The 22,287-nt window shown below is 39.5% G+C and overlaps 1 protein-coding gene across 3 annotated transcripts in view; it reads left to right on the forward strand.

The window, feature by feature from the left end:
* The window catches only part of CDK14 (cyclin dependent kinase 14), a 522,981-nt gene that overhangs the window by 437,579 nt on the left and 63,115 nt on the right, over nucleotides 1-22,287 (forward strand). For 2 of the 3 annotated variants that reach the window (XM_070424218.1, XM_070424220.1), the window contains one exon: nucleotides 1,135-1,278. In XM_070424218.1, coding sequence (XP_070280319.1) covers nucleotides 1,135-1,250 — 116 coding nt within the window. In that variant the 3' untranslated portion in view covers nucleotides 1,251-1,278. Of the gene's footprint in view, nucleotides 1-1,134; nucleotides 1,279-21,106; nucleotides 21,148-22,287 lie in introns of those variants that run through there. The other variant, XM_070424219.1, reaches the window with a different exon arrangement.

Raw genomic sequence — 22,287 nt, forward strand, 5'->3', positions numbered from 1 at the left:
ATGGAATAGCATATCAGGTAAATGGCCTCCACAGCTTTGCTGGCACATACACACTCTTTTGTTGAAATTTTCCATGACCGTTTTGCATAAATGTGGCTGAATTTCGTTGATACAGCGCTCAATTTCCTCCTTCAAGGCGTGGGTGGTCGTGGGCTTGTTGGCATAAACCTTAGACTTCAAAAACCCCCAAAGAAAAAAGTCGAATGGCGTTAAATCACATGATCTGGGCGGCCAATTCTGATCACCAAAACGGGAAATTACACAACCAGGAAATGACTCATGCAGTAATTGAATTGTTTCTCGGGCTGTATGGCATGTGGCACCATCTTGTTGAAACCACATGTCGTCCACATCCATATCTTGCAATTTAGGCACAAAAAACTGGATTATCATGTCTCGATAGCGAGCACCATTAACTGTTATTGCCTGAGCAGCCACATTTTCGAAGAAGAATGGTCCGATGATGCCTCCAGCCCAAAATCCGCACCAAACAGTGACACGTTGTGGATGCATTTGTTTCTCAACAATCACTCGTGGATTTTTCTGAACTCCAAATGCGACAATTTTGTTGATTAACCAAGCCATCAAGATGAAAATGAGCCTCATCGCTGAAGATGATTTTGTTTGAAAAATCAGCATCCACTTGTTGTTGTTCCATAATCAATTCAACGAACTCTATTCGCTGTGCGTGGTCAGTAGGCTTCAGTTCTTGAGTCAATTGAACTTTGTAAGCATGAAGATGCAAATCCTTCATGAGAATACACTGATATGCTATTCCATACATACCCCTATACTGTATACTTTATGGATCAATAAAAAAATTTACAATTTTTAATTATAAACCTGTGTTTTCTATCAAAATTACTTTTTGCGTGAATTTTGGGACACCCTTTAGGTTGTTTTCACCAACTGAGCTGTGATTCTGAGGAGAAGACAGACTGTCCTGTCATATGTGTGTAAGTCTGTGTAAATGTGAGTGTGGCTGTGATTACTTGACTTTCAAATGCCAATATATACTGTAATGTTCCATGTGCTAGCCTCCAGAATTGTATCTCAATAACCATTTTTATTAAAAAAGAAGATAAGAAATACATTGATAAATATGTAAATGATAACTTTTCATTCTGTCCACAGTGTCTTCTATTTTTACCGTCCCAAATGTAAGATTGCAGCCAGAATCTGGAGAAAGCATGCGGGCCTTTGGGAAAAACAATAGTTATGGCAAAAGTCTATCAAACAGCAAGCACTGATGAGCACAGCATTCTCAAGAGAGCACAGGTAAGATGGCCCACTTTCCTTGGACAATAATATTGAGTAGATGTCAAATAGATCTTTTAAGTGAAATAGTTCAGGTTTTTCCCCACCTGACAAGTCTCTTATGTTCATCATGGCAGTCACTCCCAGTTCTACTGAGGAGACGTGCAGTCAGTCATTTGCATATTTTCAGGCATTTCTGGATTCTAACCAAAATTGTACTTCATTCATATGATCTGAAACAAGCCATTTAGTCAGAAGCAAACCATTCTAACTATTCACACATTCTTCATTGAGGTGAGAAAAAGGTTAACCTTGGGCTGTATCAAAGCCACAGACCTGCTTTGTTTGACCCACACAATTTATTTTTTAATCAGTTGCTCTCATTTTAAAATGGGGAGATTTTACACAAAGTCTGGATTTCTGGCTTTTCTTGAAAGATCGGCAGCTCCATCCCATGCCCACAATCCAGCCGGAAGTGAGTGAGTTTGACTGAATGCTGGCCGCCTGCCTCGGGAAGGACATTGCTCTAGGCTTTGCCCAGCTGCCACGTGGGCCACGTCACCCATTTCTGATCCCTGCCAGGCCCCTGGTACAGACCTTATCAGGGTGAAGTTTCCCTTTGTTTCCTGTATGGGACTGTGACTGCCACTATTCTGCAGATAAGGAGCATAATCTAAACAGGGCCATCGCTGGGCCTGTCCGCCTGTCCCCGTCATCACACATGCTTCACAGAAAACAAGCATAGGACAGCAACTTCTGAAAAGCCTGTGCCTCTCTTTTATTGCCAGATGGAAGTGTCTGGGTTTGGGGAATTTTGTGCCTGTGTGTGTGTGTGTATCTTTTCCTTCAACACTCTCAAGCAAATAGAGAACCAACATTTCTGTGGGGAAAGTTTCTTATTCGCTAGTCCATGTTTGTTCCTTGCTCATGTGGATGTTCAGCAATTCGGTGTTCTAGTGAACTGGAGGGTGGGTACAGCGTGGCTGGCGCTCCTCTTCCTTCCTCTGTCTCTTAATGGGAAAGAGGTTAGCAGGCTGCATTGTCCACCTTGTCTTGTGGGTAAGAGTGAAACCCTTCACTCTTCAGGTTGTTTTCCCTGTTGGATGCAGTTACCTAGAAGCACAGCTTCACTGCCCCGCAGCGTTTGTGCTGCCATTCTGAATTTCCATTGGCCAGACAAAGAGTGGGGCTGAGTGTTTGACCAGCGACCTCCTGGTTCTGAGAGTGGTTTGAATGCATGAGGTTGCAGCATAGACTTAAAGTATTTAACCTACATTACCATAATGAGGGCCCTGGCTTTATAAATCCTTTAGCCAATTCAGTAGAACAAAACAAAAAGTGGACTTTATTTGGGCTGCTCTCTCACACACATGCACACAAGCAAGTTTGAATTTCAATTGCAAGGCTGTGTTCTTTCTTCTCTGCTCTTTTGAGAGTTCTCCGGCCTGAGCCTGGCCAGTCAAAGCTGTTCGAACATGTGTAGATGAGGTCAGCTTCTCCTTGTAAAATCAACTCAAACTTACAGAACACAAGCCTAGCCTGTGAGGATTCAAAAATTAATTGAAAAGAGATTTTAAAAGCTGCTCAGAACTGTGATCATCAGTATTTTAAAATGTATTTTCTTTGCAGTATATTTTTTAAACTAATTTAAGGTTATATCTGCATGGTAGAAGATCTTCCTCTAGAATTATTTGATAACATAAATATCTTCTCTGTGAATTTTGTCATTTTACATCAACTTGTAAAGCTTTAATATCAGTGTTTTTGTTGTTCTCTTCCAAATTTAACTACCTCAGCTTGATTAAATATTATATTAAGAAAACATCTTAAATTTTTCTTTTCTCAGAAAAGCTGCATGGAGACTGGCTTCTGAGTTTTCTGTCAGCAGAAAAAGAAACCATTTTAATTTCTCCCCTTAGTGGGTTTTTAATTTTAATCAAATGGGGCCATCTTAGAGATAAAAAATATGTAGCCTATATATTGTCATAAGACAGCCTGTACAAAAGAACTTAGTCTGACCAATAGTTGAATATCAAATTGTAGACATGTTGAGCAAAAAAAATCTAAGTAAATATAGGTATTCATAGAGAAAAACATGGAATTTTCTATATTTTAATTTTGTTTTTGATGAAATAACTGTTTAGAGCAGGATGTGGCATTTTAACTTTTCCTCAAATGTCCCAATTCTTTGTAAAGCCCAGAAAGGTTGGGAAGGAGAGGGAGGGGGAAATGGTTGGGGGCCCTAATAGACTAAGACTAGGCTAAGGTCAGCATTTCCCCATCTCTCTTGAGAGTTAGCCGGAGGGAAGTGCATTGATTCTCTTCTGTTTTTGAAATGACAAGGACTGATAGGCAGCAGTGTTTCAGGCCCTAATTTGTCCCCAGTCCCTCAATGCCAAACTGTTTCTGTACTTGCATGCGAAGGTCACTTCATTATTTCGTTAATAGTCCTGGATTTGCATAAACTGGATAATGAGAAGCATTTTCCTTTGCAGCAGAAAGCAATTTTGGTTTCAGGGTCCTGCGACCAAATCAAATGAAAAGAAAAACCAAACGCTACCTGAGTTAAACATGGGCTAGTGCCACAAGGTGACCAAAAGACTGTGCTTTCTCCATTTTGTTATCCTCTAAAGATATTAACAGACTCAAGATCTCATAGATTGTCCCCACTTTTTATCACCATTGAAGAGTAAAATCCTCTTAATGTCTGAGGGAGCCTTCAGTGTGCATATAAATTTTCCCCAAGGAAAAGACTAGGAGCTATATTGAATACCACATCCAGTAGATTCACTTACATTTGCATACCCTGATACCAAACATAGCCCTATGTTGAGCTTAATTTCCAGTTTTTCTAAACAGACAGTGTCTACTTCTCTTTTTGCTGAATACAAGAAATAAGAGTGGCCTCTAATCTGTTAGACAGATGTCTTCACATTTTTTTCTGAAATGATATGTGCTCATTAGGGTACATCTCTTTTCAGTGAATCAGCTGGTCTTCAGACCCTATTAAATTTGTAGTACGTACAAATTTAATATCTGTCTGTCTGGTGCATGAAAAAATTGTATTTGGTTCAAGTGTAAGAAGTTAGCTGCATGAGATTTTGGTGACCTTCTGCTTGCCTTATAGAGTATTATCTTTGCTAATCAACATTATTTAAGTATTATATGACAATGAGACAAAAAAAAAGTGTTAGGCTCTCTCTGCTTGATTTAGTTATCAAGCAATAACTAAAAGTAGTCTTCCAGGTAAACAGAATGCATTAAACTGGATTCAATCAGTATAAATATGTGTCAATTCTAGATGATAGCCACCTAAGAGAAGCTCAAAGTGTTTGAGGAAGAGAAACCCTCAAATGAGGAAAGAGGTAGGTAGCAGAGGGAGAGGGACAGAGAGGGACCATTGAGAAGGACAGGAAGAGCTGTGCCCGGGGACAGGAGAGACCCGGAGAAAGTGGGCATGGGCTATTTTAGGGGAAGGAGACACAGATTTCCTCAGCTAATGGTGATCTATGTTGATATTGCTCGGAGTGGGGGGGGGGGGGGGGGGGGGAGTAAGGCAGAACAAGCTGACAGTCCACATAGTTGCGCAAACACTCAGTGCCCCTTAGAATCCCACGGGAGCTTTCGTTCTGCCGTCTGGACCCTGGTAACTGCTCCTGGAGAAACACCCACCTGCTCTCTCCTTTATCCTGTGACACTGTGGCAGCTCACTGGTTCTGTGGCTGCATCAACTCACATCCCTTTCATCTTCTCCTCACCTCCTGGCTTCTGCAGCCTTGTTTCCGCTTATGCAGGAATCCTGCCCATTGTCGTTTCTCTGTCTCTTTTTCTGTGTTGCTGAGATCTTTTCCTCAGACTCAGTCCCTCCTCAGAAGCAGTTCTGATTGGGGTCGTCATCATTGTGAAGTAGAGAGCAAGGCTGTTTTTTCAGTCACCCCAGAGGCCGCTGGCTGACTAGACCACCCTTGGTCAGGCACTGAGCCCTGATCCAGTCAGCTGAGCTGGGGCCTAGATGGCCAACCTTTACTTAAGGAACCCCTCAGGAGAGGGCTGAAGCACGCTGTGTAGTCTGAAGGTTCCTTGCCTGGCCACTACCAAGGAAGGAAACCAGCCAGTACAAAGGGGCACTCCAGTTTTCATGGAGTAACAGCATCCTCATTTGTGTGATATTTTTGACTAAAGGTCTTTTTTTATTGCTTAAAGTATTACAAGTAGTAGTACATATGTCTCCTTTCTCCCCATTGACTTCCCCCCAAGCTTCCCCTACCCCCGGCACATGCCCTCACCCCCACCCCTAGTGTCTGTGTCCATTGGTTATCCTTATATGCATGCATAGAAGTCCTTCAGTTGATCTCTTACCACCACCACCCCAACCCTCTCCTGCCTTCCCGCTATAGTTTGACAGTTAGTTCGTTGCTTCTTTGTCTCTGTATCTATTTCTGTTCATCAGCTTATGTTGTTCATTATATTCCATAAATGAGTGAGACCATGTGATATTTATCTTTCTCTGACTGGCTTATTTCACTTAACATAAGGCTCTCCAGTTCCATCCATGCTGTTACAAATGGTAAGAATTCCTTCTTTTTTACCGCAGCATAGTATTCCATTGTGTAGATGTATCACAGTTTTCTAATCCACTCGTCTTCTGATGGGCACTTTGGCTGTTTCCAAATCTTAGCTATTGTAAATTGTGCTGCTATAAACATAGGGGTGCACATATCCTTTCTGATTAATGTTTCTGTTTTCTTGAGATATATATACCTAGAACTGGTATTACTGGGTCAAATGCCAGTTCCATTTTTAGTTTTTGTGGAAACCATAAAAATCTTAGAAGAAGCCACAGGAAGCAAAATAGCAGACATTTGTCGTAGCAATATCTTTACCAACACAACTCCTAGGGCAATGGAAACTAAGGAGAAAATAAACAAATGAGACTACATCAAAATAAAAAGCTTCTGCACAGCAAAAGAAACCATCAACAAAACAACAAGAAAGCCCACTGCATGGGAGAACATATTTGCCAATGTTATCACCAGTAAGGGTTTAAGCTCCAACATTTACAGGGAACTCATACAACTTAACAAAAGGAAGATAAATAATCCAATCAAAAAAATGGGCAAAGGACCTAACTAGACACTTTCCGAAAGAGGACATACAGAAGGCCAGGAGACATATGAAAACATGCTCAAAGTCACTAATCATCCAAGAGATGCAAATCAAAACAATAATGAGGTACCATCTCACACCTGTCAGAATGGCTATCATCAACAAATCAACAAACGACAAGTGCTGGAGAGGATGCAGAGAAAAAGGAACCCTCCTGCACTGCTGGTGGGAATGCAGACTGGTGCAGCCACTGTGGAAAACAGTATGACGTTTCCTCAAAAGACTAAAGGTCTTTTTAAGCAATGTTGTATTTTCACACCTTTAGTCACAAAAGGAGACACTACCAATCAGTACTTAGCACAATGTAAGAAATTCAAGTTTGGGATCTAACTTTCTTTCAGCAGCAGGAAGGCTTCTGATTTTTTTTTCTGTAAGAACTATTATTTTCTTCATGAATCTGCAAATTTTTTTCCTATCAAACGACTACAGTTTTATTGTCTGTTGTCTCCGGTGGTTGACAAGACTAGTTTTGGAAACAACAGAGAGAGGGGGAAACAAACCTCAGTGTTTCTTAAAGGTTTTATCTGAAAGAATCCTTGGTTTTTGTCATTACCCCTTCATTGCTGCAGATTAAAAAATGCATCTTATTCAGGAAATTGACAGTGCTTCAAACCACAAATGCAGAATGCTGAGAAGAGGCTGGAATGTGGTTTCGTTTCCCTGCTCTACCTCCACCCACTTTCCTTAGTTTCCCTCTACCCTGGAGAGTCTGTTATCTCCTCTAAACCGATGCAAATTAGTAGGCTAAGGAAGTTTGTCTCTTCTCTCCTCCCTCTCCCTTCTCTGCCTCTCCACTTCTCCCTGTGCTCTGCACCATCACCACCAACCCTGTGAAGGGGTTAGCAAAGGACTCTAAGGCCTTTGCTACCTAATCTGCTTAATTATGTCCTGGGAATGTGACAAAGCAGAGTGAAAGTGAAGTTAAATGTATCGTGCTTCATCCAGAGTACATTTTTAAGCATTCATTTCATTTTTTTCTATTGACATAATTTCAGACTTATAGGAAAGTTGCAGAAATAGTAAGAATAGTACAAAGAATTCCTGATGCCCTTTCCCTATTTTCCCCAAATGTTTGCATTTTACTACATTTGCTATTCTCACACACAGACACACACACACACACACACACACACACACAGGCATGCACAAATGTGTGCACATGCACATTGCTTTTCTAAACTATTGTTTTAACTCACATGACACTCCATTACCTTTAAATATTTCAGTGTGTTTTTCTTAAAAAGAATTCAAAGTGATATTTTTAAAACTAAATATAATAATAGTTTTTGCCCTTTTCCTTTTCCCTTCTCTGATTGAGAGTTTTTAAAAGCAAAAAGACTAAAAGACAAGAAGCGTTTTATGTTTCACAGATTGGTTCATCAGCCATGGATGCTCAAAACTTGGCTATATTTTTGTGATTCGGTGTTTCAAGTCAGATGAGCTTTCAAAGTGGGGGGGGGGGGGGTTATGAATAAAAACTGCAACTTGTATCGCTGTCTTTTTAAAACCCAAATTAATTTCTTAGGGACTATTTAGCCAGCAGCATAATATGAGTGAAGCTTTCTTGTAAAAAATAGTAGACACGGGATGTGATGTGGCTAGTAAGCCAGATGTCTGTTAGAGTGCTTGGCCACACTGTTATGAAGTTAACAGTCACATAGATTATAGCAAGCAGTTACAATCAGCTCAGGTGCTCGATTTTCCTTTTTATTTCATGGCGAGTCTTATGAATTTGGGATACAGAGGGAATCGTCTATGCCCTAAGTGCACTGTATTGTATTATTAATACCAGGGTAGCAGCTGAGTCCCACTAGACAGTCTTTGTGGTCTGCGGATACTCTAAGAAGTGTCTGAGCATGAAAGGAGGCTGTTTGAGTTGAAGTGGGCTGATGGTCTGAGATGACATTTGAATGCATGGAGGACAATGTCTAAATGATAATGTCGGGAAGGGAAGGCAAAAAGAAGCTTGAAACTATTCCCATTGTCTCACGATGCTCATCACTCCTCCTGAGATCGTCCTCATGTGGGAGCTTTGTCTGGGTAGAAATGGGGAGTGGGGTCAGGGAGGGGTGCACACTGGGGCTCCGGGACAAAAGCCAGGGATTCAGGGCCTTAGACACATTAAAATTCTAGACAGATAGCAAATGTTATGAAAAGCTCAACCCAAAGGTATTTCATGTCTAACAAAGTTAAACATTTTAGCTAAATTATTACAAGTATAGTTAACAAAATGTTTGCAATACACTGAGATGCTTCTATGAAATAAAGCTTTTAAGAACATCAAATCAGTTGTACAAATGAATAATTTACCACGTCTCTTTTGGAATTTTGGATAGCTGTTTCCTACACACACACACACACACACACACACACACGAACATACACACTCTGTATGCTCACACAGCCAGTAGAATAATTGCTAGGATAGCATCATAGATTAGTCAAAGGGTTGCTTTCCACCTATGGAAATAATGCACAAACTCTCAAACAAACAAAAAATACAAAAGTTGGAGAAGTTGATGGAAATTTAACTCATAATAAATATCACCATATATGTCAAGCATGGAATCAAATACTGTGGCTGTTGCCCTGGCCAGTGTGGCTCAGTTGGGCACCATCCTATGCACCAAAAGGTTGATGTTGGATTTCTGATCAGTGAATATGCCTGGGTTTGGGTTAATCCCCAGAAGGGGCATGCAAGAGGCAGCCAGTGGATGTTTTACTCTTATGTGGATGTTTCTATCTTTCCTTCTCCCTTCCTCTCTCTCTCTAAAAATTAAAAATATATACATTAAAAAAATACTGTGACTGTTAACTTCCATTTTGGGGTGAACTTTTTTTCTTTAAATTATCACCATTCTTTTAATGTAGTTTGCTTTATGTATACTGCCCTTGGATTTTTAATTGCTCTGGATTATCATTTTCAATGCAATTAGTAAAATGCCCTCAATTACATATAATAATTACTGTAAATGGGACTATTGGTCTAATTACTATAAATGGGGAAAGATGTGTGATTATCATGTGCAATTAAATCATGTACAGTATTTATTTTACATTATTACATAGAGTGGTGTAATGATTAATTATGTTGTATCATTTCTTGGTCAACAAATCTACTTTATATTAAGATACCTAGAATTGTGATCCATTGTCAAAGGTCCATATACCCAATCTTTCTTCCTAACATCATTGAGCTACTCTGTGGGCTGAGAACCCACCAAATAACTTGCACAGCAAGAAAATCTAGAAGGGAAAAATTTTTTTGCCTCATTAATAAGAATGCCCATGTTTTCACTGTTAAATCCTCCTTGAGCCCAGTGCCATGTTCAACCATACCTGTTTGTTTTTATGTAAATGAGCATAAATCAACACCCCCAAATGATGGTAACATTTAAAACATGCCTGAGGTGGGGTGGGGGGAGGTCTTCCTTCACTGTGGCAAACATGATAATCACCCCTAGTTTACAAATGCACACTTAACGAGCTTATAGCACATAATTAATTCTGCGAGGGTTGCTGTTTGACAGAGAGGGATTGTGGGAATTGCATATTGATAGTGGCAGGAGAAATACATCTATTTTCTCCACGTCAGGTAGGGTGTTCTTGTGTTCTTTAGAAACTGGCACATCTCAGAGGTGTTGCTCTCGAAATGATCTCAGGATGGAAAGAAATCAGTAATTACAGAGCCAGGCATTCAGTTGTGTCCTAATTTTCCCACCAGTTTTTCAGTGTTTCAGCTGCCTCGGAGACTTAAAGTATTCTCATTAGGTAGCTGCAGAGGCAGCCGCTTGCCTACTCCCTCATTCTCTCACTCGCATTTCTTTCTTCCACCCACCCCCCCCATTCCTGCCTTGGGAGTGACTGTGAAGATCATTTGCTAGAATGATTGGCAGGCTAGAGGATTCGATCAGATGAGTTCCTCTTAGCGCAGGTCAAAAAGGCTAGTTAACAGGAGCTGTCGAAAAATGCCAGCAGCATTCGAAATGGGAAATGTCATGACTTCGAGGCAGGGGGTGCCACCTGGAACAGAAAGCCCCCAGCTCATTAGCAAGTTACAGGATGTGGGCTTAACTGGAGGGAGCAGAGAAGGAAAGATAATGCCCAATAGGAAAAATGATTGTGAAGTGGAATTGATTTCATGTATAATTTGTTTATCACTAGAGGGGACAAATGCTGTCCTTCTGACAGGAGCAGCGGAGTGTGGACTATGAATGAAGCCACTTAGCATAATCTCCAGGTTGAGCTTTGGATTTAAAGAATGCAAACTTCTTTATTCTTAACTGTGGAAATGATCAGGTCATGTTACATTAATTAAAGCTGACATACTCTCAAATGTTTTATCTGGGCGATGTGGCAATTCAACAGAAACGGAGATGGGCAACTTTAGAAAATAAGAGGGATTTTTTTTTCCTCTGCTGGTGTGGAAGACTAGCTCAGTTGCATACTGAATTCTAAGAGGGCTGTGGTTAGCTAGGCTGCACCAACCAAGCCCGGCTCCCTGCTTCTTATGCAGTCACTTACAGAGGAGAGTATTTGCCTTTGGGGAGATTGAGATCTAATCCATGCTGAAATACATTTGTGTATTTTAGAATATGACTGTATTGTATTTTGGTACAATGTTAAAATTTTAATCTGTTTTTTCTTTAAAGGGGGAGGAAGCTTTCCAATTCCATTACTGCCTGGTTGTCAGTTCATCTAGAATTTGATATTTTACCATAGAGTCAGCAACTTACAGTAGCCATGTTTACAAACAAAAGGAAGCTACAGAGATATCCTTACAGGAAAAATTAAGCTGCAGTTTGTAAAAGGAGAATATGGTGGCAAAACAGAAAATAGTGTTGCCTAGTATGTACTCAAACTGAACTCCAAATTTAAAGGTTCCAGTATTTTTACATGTTAAAGGGGCTTTAATGTAAAGCCCTTTTCTACATAAATTGCAACAGAAAATGTTTTTTTTTTCTTTTGATAAGAAACTTTTATGGTATCATTTATCTTTTACACGGACATCTTCATTTGTTATTTTAAGTCACAAATGCCACAGCTGCAAGTCTTTCTGGCTGAGCACGAAAGGATGTTTACTTAGCATCCAGATTTTGGTTAAAACATATATTTTCAAAATGTCTTTGCCTTTTCTCTTAAATATTGAGACAGTTTATGAAGCTGTTATGCAATAGCCAATGCTTGTTTTATCGAGCTGCCTCAGACTGCTGTCTTCAGTGAAGAGGAATCTTAAAACCTCCTACTGAAAACACTGGTGGAAAATTTATTCTGCTCTGTATTCAGCATAAAAAGCTTAGCAATAAGCTACTGAATATAGCTGTCAAGATATACTCCGTTAGTTTGTCAAATCTAAAAATTTCAACATCAGTGTGAATCCACTCATCCCCTCATTTGGGAGTTTTATTGTGTGGTCCAAAAGCTGGCCTTTGAAAAAAACATTATGATATACTGTCTGAAATGGTTCATCTGAAGTTAAGATTTTTAAAAAATTCTCCCACAGTAACTCAATTCGTTAATAACTGACGGATTTGTTAGAGAAATGAATAAATTATTTCGAGAGAAAACATTGTCAAGAATATGTTTTTTAAGTAAGAGCATTGGGTCTAAGTTGTGTCCAAGTGGATTTCCCAATTTCAGACTAACTTTAAGTAAGATGTCCTTACCTCTCAGGATGGGTGAGCCAGAGGCACCTGGCGGTCAGAGCCAGGGCGAATGGTGGCCTTTGTCTCCTGCCCTGCCCCCTCTCCTGCCCACCTCTTTCTTCATCGCTGCCCTCAGCTTGGCCTTCCAAAGTCTGCACTGCATGCAGGGACTGGGCAGACTCTCTACTAATCTTGCATCCTTCTCAGTTAATCCCCTCTCCATGAACTACAGTAATAGCTGGTACATATTGACGCTCTCCTAGTTATCATTCCCTGTGTTGAATCTTTCCACAGTATGGATTGAGTGACCTTGTTGTTAAAATTTCACCTTCAGATTTGTGGGTTCCCCTAGGAAAGGTCCCTAGGTGCCAAAGAAATGGCATCCTTACAATTGTCCGCTACATCAGTAGTTCTCAGTGTGTGGTGCACATACTCTGGGGGTCCCCAGAGACTTCATGGGAAGTCAAAACTGCTTTCGTAATAATACTGAGATGTTCTTTGCCTTTTGAACGGCTGACATTTGCACTGTAAGGATGCAAAAGCTTGGTGAGGAAAACTGCTGGTTCCTTAGCATGAATTGAGGCAGTGGCACCAAACCATATTCCTAGGCACTGTTCCCTTTACCATCACCCCATGGTAACTGTTTTAAAAAGCCAGTTTCAGTTAATAATGTTCTAGACCCTGACCGGTTTGGCTTCGTGGATAGGATAGAACATCAGCCTGCGGACTGAAGGGTCCCAGGTCCGATTCCAGTCAAGGGTATGTACCTCAGTTGTAGGCTCGATCCCCGGCCCTGGTCAGGGCTCGTGTGGTAGACAACCAATCGATTTGTTCCTCACACATTGATGTTTCTCTCTCTGTCTCTCCTCCCTTCCACTCTCTAAAAATCAATGGAAAGATATCCTCAGGTGTGGATTAACAACAACAACAAAATAATAATGTAATTATCTGGATGAAGAGGTAAAAGTAATTGATTTTGTTAGATATCTCCCTTTGAGTAAATGTTCTTTAGTGTTCAGTGTGACTCAATGGGTAGTTTACATAAACCATCTCCATGTAGACCTCATTACCATGGCTGTTTCAGGAAAAGCTCTGGTGTAGGTATTTGAGTTGCAAGATGAACAAGTTGTTTTTTTATTTCCTGAAATATGGCCTTCACTTGAAAGAATAACTAGCTGACAAATAAATGTTGTTACTTAAATGGGGGTATTTGGCAGACATTTTCTTAAAAGTAAGAAAAATTAAGTCTATCACCCAAAGCAAAGAACTCATAGTATTTGCTGCCAATGATAAAATTATTAAGGCTTTCCTTCGAAAATTAGAGTTTGGGGAAACTTTAGAAAACTGTATTTGCCACTATGAGCTGACAATTTCCCAAACACTTTTTCAAGTGAGATGGGTGGTGATATAAGCAGATGGGAGTTTTTGATATTATGTAGTTATAGCCAGAACAAGGTTCAACTCCCTACCAACGTGAAAACCAAACTCGTGATACAGATGCTGGTAAAAAAGAGAAGAGGCCCTGACCGGGTCGGTTGAGCATTGTCTCATGCACCGAGAGGTCACAGGTTTCATTTCCGGTCAGGGCACATGCCCAGGTTGTGGGCTCGATCCCCAGTAGGGGGGTGTGGGAGGCAGCTCATCAATGTTTCTATCTCTCTCTCCCTATCCCTTTTTCTCTCTCTAAAAAATCAATGTAAACGTATTTTTTAAAAAAGGAAAGAGGTTTATCTAAGTGCTGGCATCTTGAGAAGATGGCGGGGGGGGTGGGGGAGGGATGCTTGTCCAAACCCCTCTTAGCATTTCAGTGCAGGCAGGGGTTTTTATAGGGAGGGAGAGGTAAAGCAGAACAAAGAGATCAGGGGGAGGGGCTGTGGACATACAGGCAGTGTCCTTGCTGGTCCCCATATGGATTATTAATGTCAGCATACTGGAACTGGTCAGTGCTAGCCAAATTCCTGCAGTTGGGCGATCTGAGTCAACCGAAGTCATGCTCAAGGCCATTTTTGTACAAGCAGGAACTGGAACTGCTGGTACCTACAATATGCTTTTATGGAAACTGTCAGTATGAGTTGCTTTTATCAGTTTGTTAGTATATTTTATTCTAATTCCATTTCATGGTTAGTCAGGGTAGTATAAAGTTTTTATTCCCCATTACATAGTGAAATGTGTCAACATTTGAAAGGTCTGCATAACTCATTGAACCAGTGTTTTCAAATGACCAATGCATGATTTAGAAAATCATTGCATGAATAAAATATTCACTACAATTGTAAAATAAAGCAATCGATTTTAAAGTAACAGGACACCAAGAATTCATTAGATATGGTTTCAGATTTCCCAGTGCAACTAACCCTTAAGAAACTACCACTTGCTGAGTTTTGTTGTACTATAAAAGAAGAATATATATCTACAAATATCTGAAAGGGCTATTAAATATATGTTTTTCTTTTCCAACTACCTATCTGTGAGAGACCATATTTTCTTCAGTTGCTTCAACCAAAACATGTCATAGAACAGATTGAATGCAGAAGAAGGTATGAGAATCCAGCTATCCTCTGTTCAGCCAGACATTAAAAAGATTTTCATAATAAAGCAGTGCCACCCTTCTCACTAATTCTGTTTGGAAAATATAGTTCTTTTTATTCAAATAATGTTTTTATATTAACATGTAATGAATTTATTTTTAATTAATTAATAAATATTAATTACAGCCGAAACCGGTTTGGCTCAGTGGATAGAGCGTCAGCCTGCGGACTGAAAGGTCCCGGGTTCGATTCCGGTCAGGGGCATGTGCCTGGGTTGCGGGCACATCTCCAGTGGGAGATGTGCAGGAGGCAGCTGGTCGATGTTTCTCTCTCATCGATGTTTCTAACTCTCTATCTCTCTCCCTTACTCTCTGTAAAAAATCAATAAAATATATTTTTAAAATAAATAAATAAATAAATAAATATTAATTACAAATATGCTAAATATCAATAGCTATAATCCATGTAAACAAAAGCTCTTTTGGGGTCCTCTATAATTTTTGAAAATATCAAGGGTCTTTAAGACCAAAAAGTGTGAGAACCACTGCTCTATATCACTAGTGCTGTGCTGTATCTCTAACATGCTAATTATGTTGGTAACATTTTCCCCCGTGAATAAATTACTGTTCACTGAATTTTTTTTCTGTATAAAATTATTCCACTTCTATCCATCTAATTGAATATCTCAGTTTTTCTGGGGGTACAATGGATAAAATTTCTATTCTTGTGTTCACAGGTATACCATCTGAAAATTACAATAGAGTATCATTTGCTATGTTGTTGATGATTAGCAGACCAAGTGTTAAAAGACCTTTGCTATATATTAGTTGTTTGGGCTGCAACTTTTCCTTTTTTATATGCATTAGGTTTGACCTTGCATGGAGAGATTCTGACTATAAAACACCAAGTCATCAGGCCATTTTCATAGATTTTTTTTTATAGGACTCAGGATTCAATACAGTGCCTTGATCAGACTCAGCATAAATTCAATTTCTTTCAGGAGAAGGGACTCAGGTTTTTCTCTACCCACACAGTAGGAAGTAGCTCATGGAAATCTGGGTGAATTTGAGATTCAGAATTAAAAGTTACTATTCAACATGATTCGCAGTCAGATTAGGGTTCTTTTTTTAACTCTTTTTGAAACACTTGTAGATTTATAGCAAAGTTGTAAAGTGAGTGTAGAGAGCTATACCCTTCACCAACTTTTAATATCAACAACCTTTATATCCATGGTACATTTATCAACTTAAGATATTAACATATGTCCCTTCTTATTAATTAAACAGCAACTTTATTTGTAGTTCATCTGTTTTCACGCTCATGTCCTTTTTCTGTCTCATGACTCCATCCAGGGTACCACATTGCATTTAATCATAGTCTTCTTAGTCTTCTGTGGTCTGTGGTAGTTTCTTAATCTTCCCTTGTTCTTTATGAACTTCATGCTTTGAAAGAGTACTGTTCAGGTATTTTCTAGAATTTCCCTTATGATGTTTTCTCCTGTTATACTGGGGTTATGGGTTTTGGAGAAGAATAACACCAAGATGTAGTGCTCTTCTCATCACAGCCTGTGAGGAAGTACATGATATCCACATGACTCATCACTGGTCATGTTGACCTTGATCACTAGGTTAAGGTCGGTGAGGTTTTAAAGCCCAGGTGATACCCAGAAAATGAAATCAGAGAGGCAGAAGTCTGGGACAGGTTCACAATCAAATGGAAGGAATTCAAGATGAGTTGCTAAACTGAGGACAGAGCTACCTGATGTCAGATTCAGAAGGGAGACAGAGAAATTACTCTCAAGACTCAGACTTGCTTGAAAATGGACAGAAGTGGAGAAGAGGAGTCACGCACAGAAAGGACAGTGTCCGAGTTATGAATCCTGAGATGTTCCAACCTCTGACTCGGGATCCATGGTAGAATGTAGCAAGATGTCTGACAGTGTGCAGTGTATTTTGTGAACATGAATAAATGTATGTCTGTTTTAAAAACATGTTGGAAACAAAGCCAACGCTCCAGCTTCTCTGTATTGAAGTCCTCTGTCATTTGTCTGTCTTCCTCGCCAGAATCTAAATCTCAGAATACAGGAAATTTGGGTACTGTTTTATCCTTACTTCACTATAATGTCTCCATCTCCTAGTATGGAACATAATGCCCATCAAAATAGTTTTTTAATGTTGACTGAATTAGTGAATATTTAACTAACTCGCCATACCATAATCTTCTGTTCTTTCAACAAGTTGTGGGGTTTTTTTTGAGTAGCCATTATATGGGTATTGTTGTAGGCAGCAGTGAATAAGATAGTTTCCAGTGTTAAGACAAAATTTTTTTTTAAGTTTTAAAAATATTTTTCAAATACAGTTTACATTCAATATTATTTTTGTATCAGTTTCAGGTGTACAGCATAGTGGTTAGACAACCATATACTTTACAAAGTGATCCTCTGATATTTCCACTACCCACCTGGCACCATACATAGTTATTACAATACTAGAGGCTCGGTGCATGAAATTTGTGCACATGGCCGGGGGTTGGGGGGGGTTCCTCAGCCCAGCCTGCACCCTCTCCAATCCGGGACCCCTTGGGGGATGTCTGACTGCCAGTTTAGGCCCGATAAACCGGCAGTCGGACATCCCTCTCACAATCCTGGATCGCTGGTTCCTAATCGCTCACCTGCCTGCCTGCCTGGTCACCCCTAACAGCCCCCAACCCCAACCTGGTCGCCCCTTACTGCCTCTGCGTGCTGACCTGATTGCCCCTAACCACCACCACCACCACCACCCCCCCCTCCCCCCGTCAGCCTGGTCATCCCCAACTGCCCCCCACTGCTGGCCAGATCACCCCCAACTGTCCCCTCCCTGCCGGCCTGGTCACCCCTTACTGCCCGGCCTGGTCACTTCTTACTGCCCCCTCCCCTGCTGGCCTGGTCATCCCAAACTGGCCTCCCCCCGCCGCCCCCCCCCCCCCCCCCCCCCCCCCCCCCCGCCGGCCTAGTCACCCCACGCTGCCTGCTGTTCGGTCATTTGGTCATCCCTCGCTAACCCCCCCCTGCTGGCCTAGTTGCCCCACACAGCCTGCTTGTTCAGTTGTTTGGTTGTCCCTCACTAACCCTCCTGCCGGCCCAGTTGTAGGCAGCCATTTTGTGAGGATGTGAGGGTCAATTTGCATATTGCCTCTTTATTATATAGGATTATTTATTATATTCCCTATTCTGTATTTACATTTTTGTGACTATTTTGTAACTACTCATTTATACTTCTTAATCCCTTCACCTTTTTTACCCATTCCTTCAACCCCTCTCACTTCTATCAACCATTAGTCTGTCTCTGTATCTATGAGTCTGTTTCTTATTTGCTTGTTAATTTTTATTGTTCTTTAGATTCCACATATAAGTGAAATCATATGCTATTTGTCTTTCTCTGATTAACTTAATTGACTCAGCATAATACCCTTTAGGTCTATCCATGATGTCACAAATAGTAAGATTTTGTTCTTTTTTATGGCTAATATTCCAGTATATATTACAGCTTTTTTATGCACTCACATATTGGTGCGCACATGGATTGCTTCCATATCTTGGCTATTGTAAATAATGCTGCAATAAATATAGGGGTCCATATATTCTTTTGAATTAGTATTTTTGGGTTTCTACAGAAATGGAATTGTTGGGTCATAAGGCAGTTCCATTTTTTATTATTTGAGGAACTTCCACACTGATTTCCACAGTGACTGCACCAATCTGCATTCCTACCAACAGTGCACAGTGTCCCCTTTACTCCACACCCCGGTCAACACTTTATTGTTGATTTATTGATGATCATCATTCTGACAGGTGTGAGGTGATATCTCATTGTGGTTTTTATTTGCATTTCTCTGATGATTAGTTTTGTTGAGCATCTTTTCTGTTGGCCTTTTGTATGCCCTCTTTTGAGAAGTGTCTATTCAGATCCATTGCCTATCTTATAATTGGATTGTTTGGTTTTGTTTTGGAAGACACACAATTTAGAGACACAGATAATGAACATTTAAATTTCAGCATAGGTTACACAGAAATTTGCATGAGTTTATATGGGAGAACAAGTGAGTTAAGAATCGATTCTACCAGAGGTTTTTGATGTTTCAAAAAGGAAGAGCTTTTGAGCAAAAGAAGGAATTAGGTTTTCTGTAGGCATGAACCAGGAGAAGGGTGTTTTCAATCCGAGAAAACACTGAGAGCAAAGCTATGTCACAAAGTATAGCATCTTAGGGAATGGTCTGGTAAAGCTAAAGGGCCCAGTGATGGGGGAATGAGAAAAGATGGGACTGAAAAAGTGATATGAAGCTAGATTGTGAAGGGTCTAGAACAGTGGTACTCAACCTTCCTAATGCCGTGACCTTTTCATACAGTTCCTCATGTTGTGGTGACCCCCAATTTCATTGTTACAAATTGAATATAATTGAAGCATAGTGATTAATCACAAAAACAATATGTAATTATATATGTGTTTTCCGATGGTCTTAGGCGACCCCTGTGAAAGGGTTGTTCGACCCCCAAAGGGGTCGCGACCCACAGGTTGATAACCGCTGGTCTAGAATAACATGCTAAAGAGCTTGGATTTTAATGTGATTGCCCACTAGGAAGCATACATGACTTCCTGGTCAGAAACAGGAGAATCAACACACCTTACAATTGGAATGTTCTTTGGGGATCATATAACAACCTTGAACGAAGATGTGGTATTTTCTTCGTTTCTTAGAACTTATGATTATAGTAAAGCATGTCTTGAAAGTAAGTAAAGAACATACATAAAATGTCATTTATACTTCTAACATAATATTAGAATATTAGAAATTAAACCAACACTTACCCTTCTTTTTAGCTGAAACTTATTCATCCTCCAGCCCTAAAAGTTTGTTAATCTATTTTGGGTATGGTTAATATACATTTTTCAACATGTATATAATGTGTTTCTTGAAAAGTTACACATAAATTATTTAGTTAAAATAATATGCTTTCTTTGTTCATATATCATTTGCTAAAATGAATAATGCCCCCCTTAATTTAGCTTTTGTGAATATGTAGAATTTTATATATTAAGATATATTGATAGCATTTAGGGGAAATGCCAATACTAAAAAGTGAAATAACTGATTTTCTAGGGATAAAAATTTAAGACAGTTTTTGAAGTTGAAAGAAATGTTAAAGAATTTAGTATCCTCGTGGTTTTACTTGTAATGTGCTCAGCACACAGTAGGTGTGTAAAAGTCTTTTCATGAATAAATTCATACTGATGTTTATGAATTTTAAGTTTCTATAAGAGTTAACTCCAGTTTTTTGCCCATTTTGCCTAAATACAAATAAACTTATAAGTATTTGAAGGTCTTAAAGTGTATCTAACCAATTCTTTAAAATCACCTAATATTTAGTAACTCAATAACTTATTTGATGATGATGGGTGATGATAAAGACAAAGAAAAAATGTTGAAATAACAAACATAAGACAGATTGAACATAAATTATTTACAATTGATGATAAATATTTTGAAAGGTAAATTAAAATGTACCAAACTACTTAGAATATTATTCAGCTTTTAAAATTATAGTCATAGTGGCAAATTGCATTGATAAATACATGTGATCATGTGAAAAAAGTATAATATTCTGCTTGTGCATATAAAATATGAATATAAAGAAAAATACATTAAACTGGCATATACCTGGTTTAGGAGCGAAAACTGGTTTTATAAATTTTATTGTATATTTAATAAAGTTAGTTTCTTTACAGTTTTATAGCCATAGTAGTTGCTCATTATAGTTCCAACCTCGGACTCCCATAGATAATAGTATATGACGAAGAGTCAAATAGCAAGCCAGCTAAACTTATATACAACCACAGAACATTTTATAATTTGACATTTAATAATAAGAAATGCTGGTAAATTAACACTAGAAATAACAGTGTCCAGATGAGTAAGATAGAGCATGAAAACATAATGTAGCCAAAGTAAGTAGAAGAGCTAAAGTAATCACATTAGAATAAGGATTTGAGAGTCCAGATTCTTCCTTCACCTACTGCTTATCTCAGTACATTTTCCCAGAAGCTGCTTTTTTAGTCTTTTTTTTTTTATAACATAACCTCCTTTCCTATGCCAGCACTAACTGCTCTGTGTTGTTATGTGGGTGAAGAGGATGGAGGCATGGCAAGAAAGACATGACTGTTTTCCAGTTTGATCCATTTAACTGTAGCTCAACAGTTCATGGCTGATGGGAAGTCTTCACAGTAAATAATTTATTTTATTACCTCACCTCGTCCCGCAGATTATCTCCTGATCATGGTAGGTGCTAGTCTATCTGTGAGAACGTAATACAATACACAGGGGTCCACTGCCCACCTACCAGGATCTGAAACGTTCACAAGAGAAAGTAAGATTTTTGACTATCTCTGTCTTGTCTGCAGCTTAAGGATAAAGAAGAGAGGCTGGTGAGACAAAAATCATTTCCATTTATCTGTACCTTTTATATTTGTAATGCAGGGTGAAAATAAGCTTTGAAAAGAAGATATATGTGAAGAAAATGAATTTGCAGAATTTTTTTATTCTCTGCACAAACATCTGAGACCTGTAACCAGCTTAGTATGTGGTCATTTTACATAAATATTTTCCAAATACATAAATCCATATTTATATATTTGTGTCAACTAAAACAACTTATTTTATTTTTAATTTTCTTTCACTTTCTTTGTGATTTTCCTGGCGATACTTCACCATTCAATAAGCTTTGCTTTTTGAACTCTTTTTTTTTTTCAGTAGCTTCCAACTTCTACCTTCATTTTATTTCTTTACTTGAAATGTTACCAGGGAGTACCAGAAAAGAAAAGTTTGTGTATCTGTGGGGAGGTGAAAGGGAGGCAGAGAGAGGAAGACTGCTGAGGGGGAAAATGAGAACTAGAGTGAATGCTTCCCTTGTTGGCTTTTAGCACAATTACCATCCCTTAGAAAATATGCAGGGAAGAGTTAACTCTGAGTAAAGGAGCCGGCCCCCTTTAGGTCCAGGGAGCTGACTGTTGGGGCTATGAAGGATGTTGAATTGGAAGGCTGGTCTCTGCGTCATGTAGCGGATGGTCTGCCCCGAGAGCCAGACAGAGAAAGCATAGCGGGATGAGAGAAGCCTCAGACAAGGAAGCCACGTTTAGCATTTGCATACTTTTCCTGCAAAGGAGGTTTAATCCAAAGAAAGAAGGAGTTTTCAGCATTGTCAGGCAGGCTTTGTTCAGGGCGAAGAGCAGAAGGAAAGCTGCTGAAGGGGCTTTCTCAAAGCCTTGGTCTCAGCCTTGAGGTGGTTCTACTGAAGTTATATTCTTGGGGGATGTTTGCACACTATTGTCCGTTTGAAGATCTTCTAAACCCAAAGGGCTCAAAGTGTCCCCTCCTTTGCCAGCACAGAAGAAGGGAATTTGTGTGGTAGGAATGACTCGTGTTGCAAACTGAACCCGTGCACCTTTTGTTCTTGCACAAAATACTCTGAAGTTCCAAGGATGTCTTTTCGAGCTGGACTGAGTGAGTCACACCATAAACGTGTTTGCAGGCTAGAAAACAAGGGGAACAAAACCAACCCGCACTTGTGTCTATCTTTGCCAGCTCATAGAAGGCCTTCATGTCATTCCCAAAAAAAGATGGCTCAAAAAAATGGCAGAGGAAAAAAAAACAAGTTTTGA

This window comes from Myotis yumanensis, unplaced genomic scaffold (assembly GCF_028538775.1).
Source record: "Myotis yumanensis isolate MYYU_CA2020_CCGP unplaced genomic scaffold, mMyoYum1.0.hap1 SCAF_9, whole genome shotgun sequence".
NCBI classification, from domain to species: Eukaryota; Metazoa; Chordata; class Mammalia; order Chiroptera; family Vespertilionidae; genus Myotis; species Myotis yumanensis.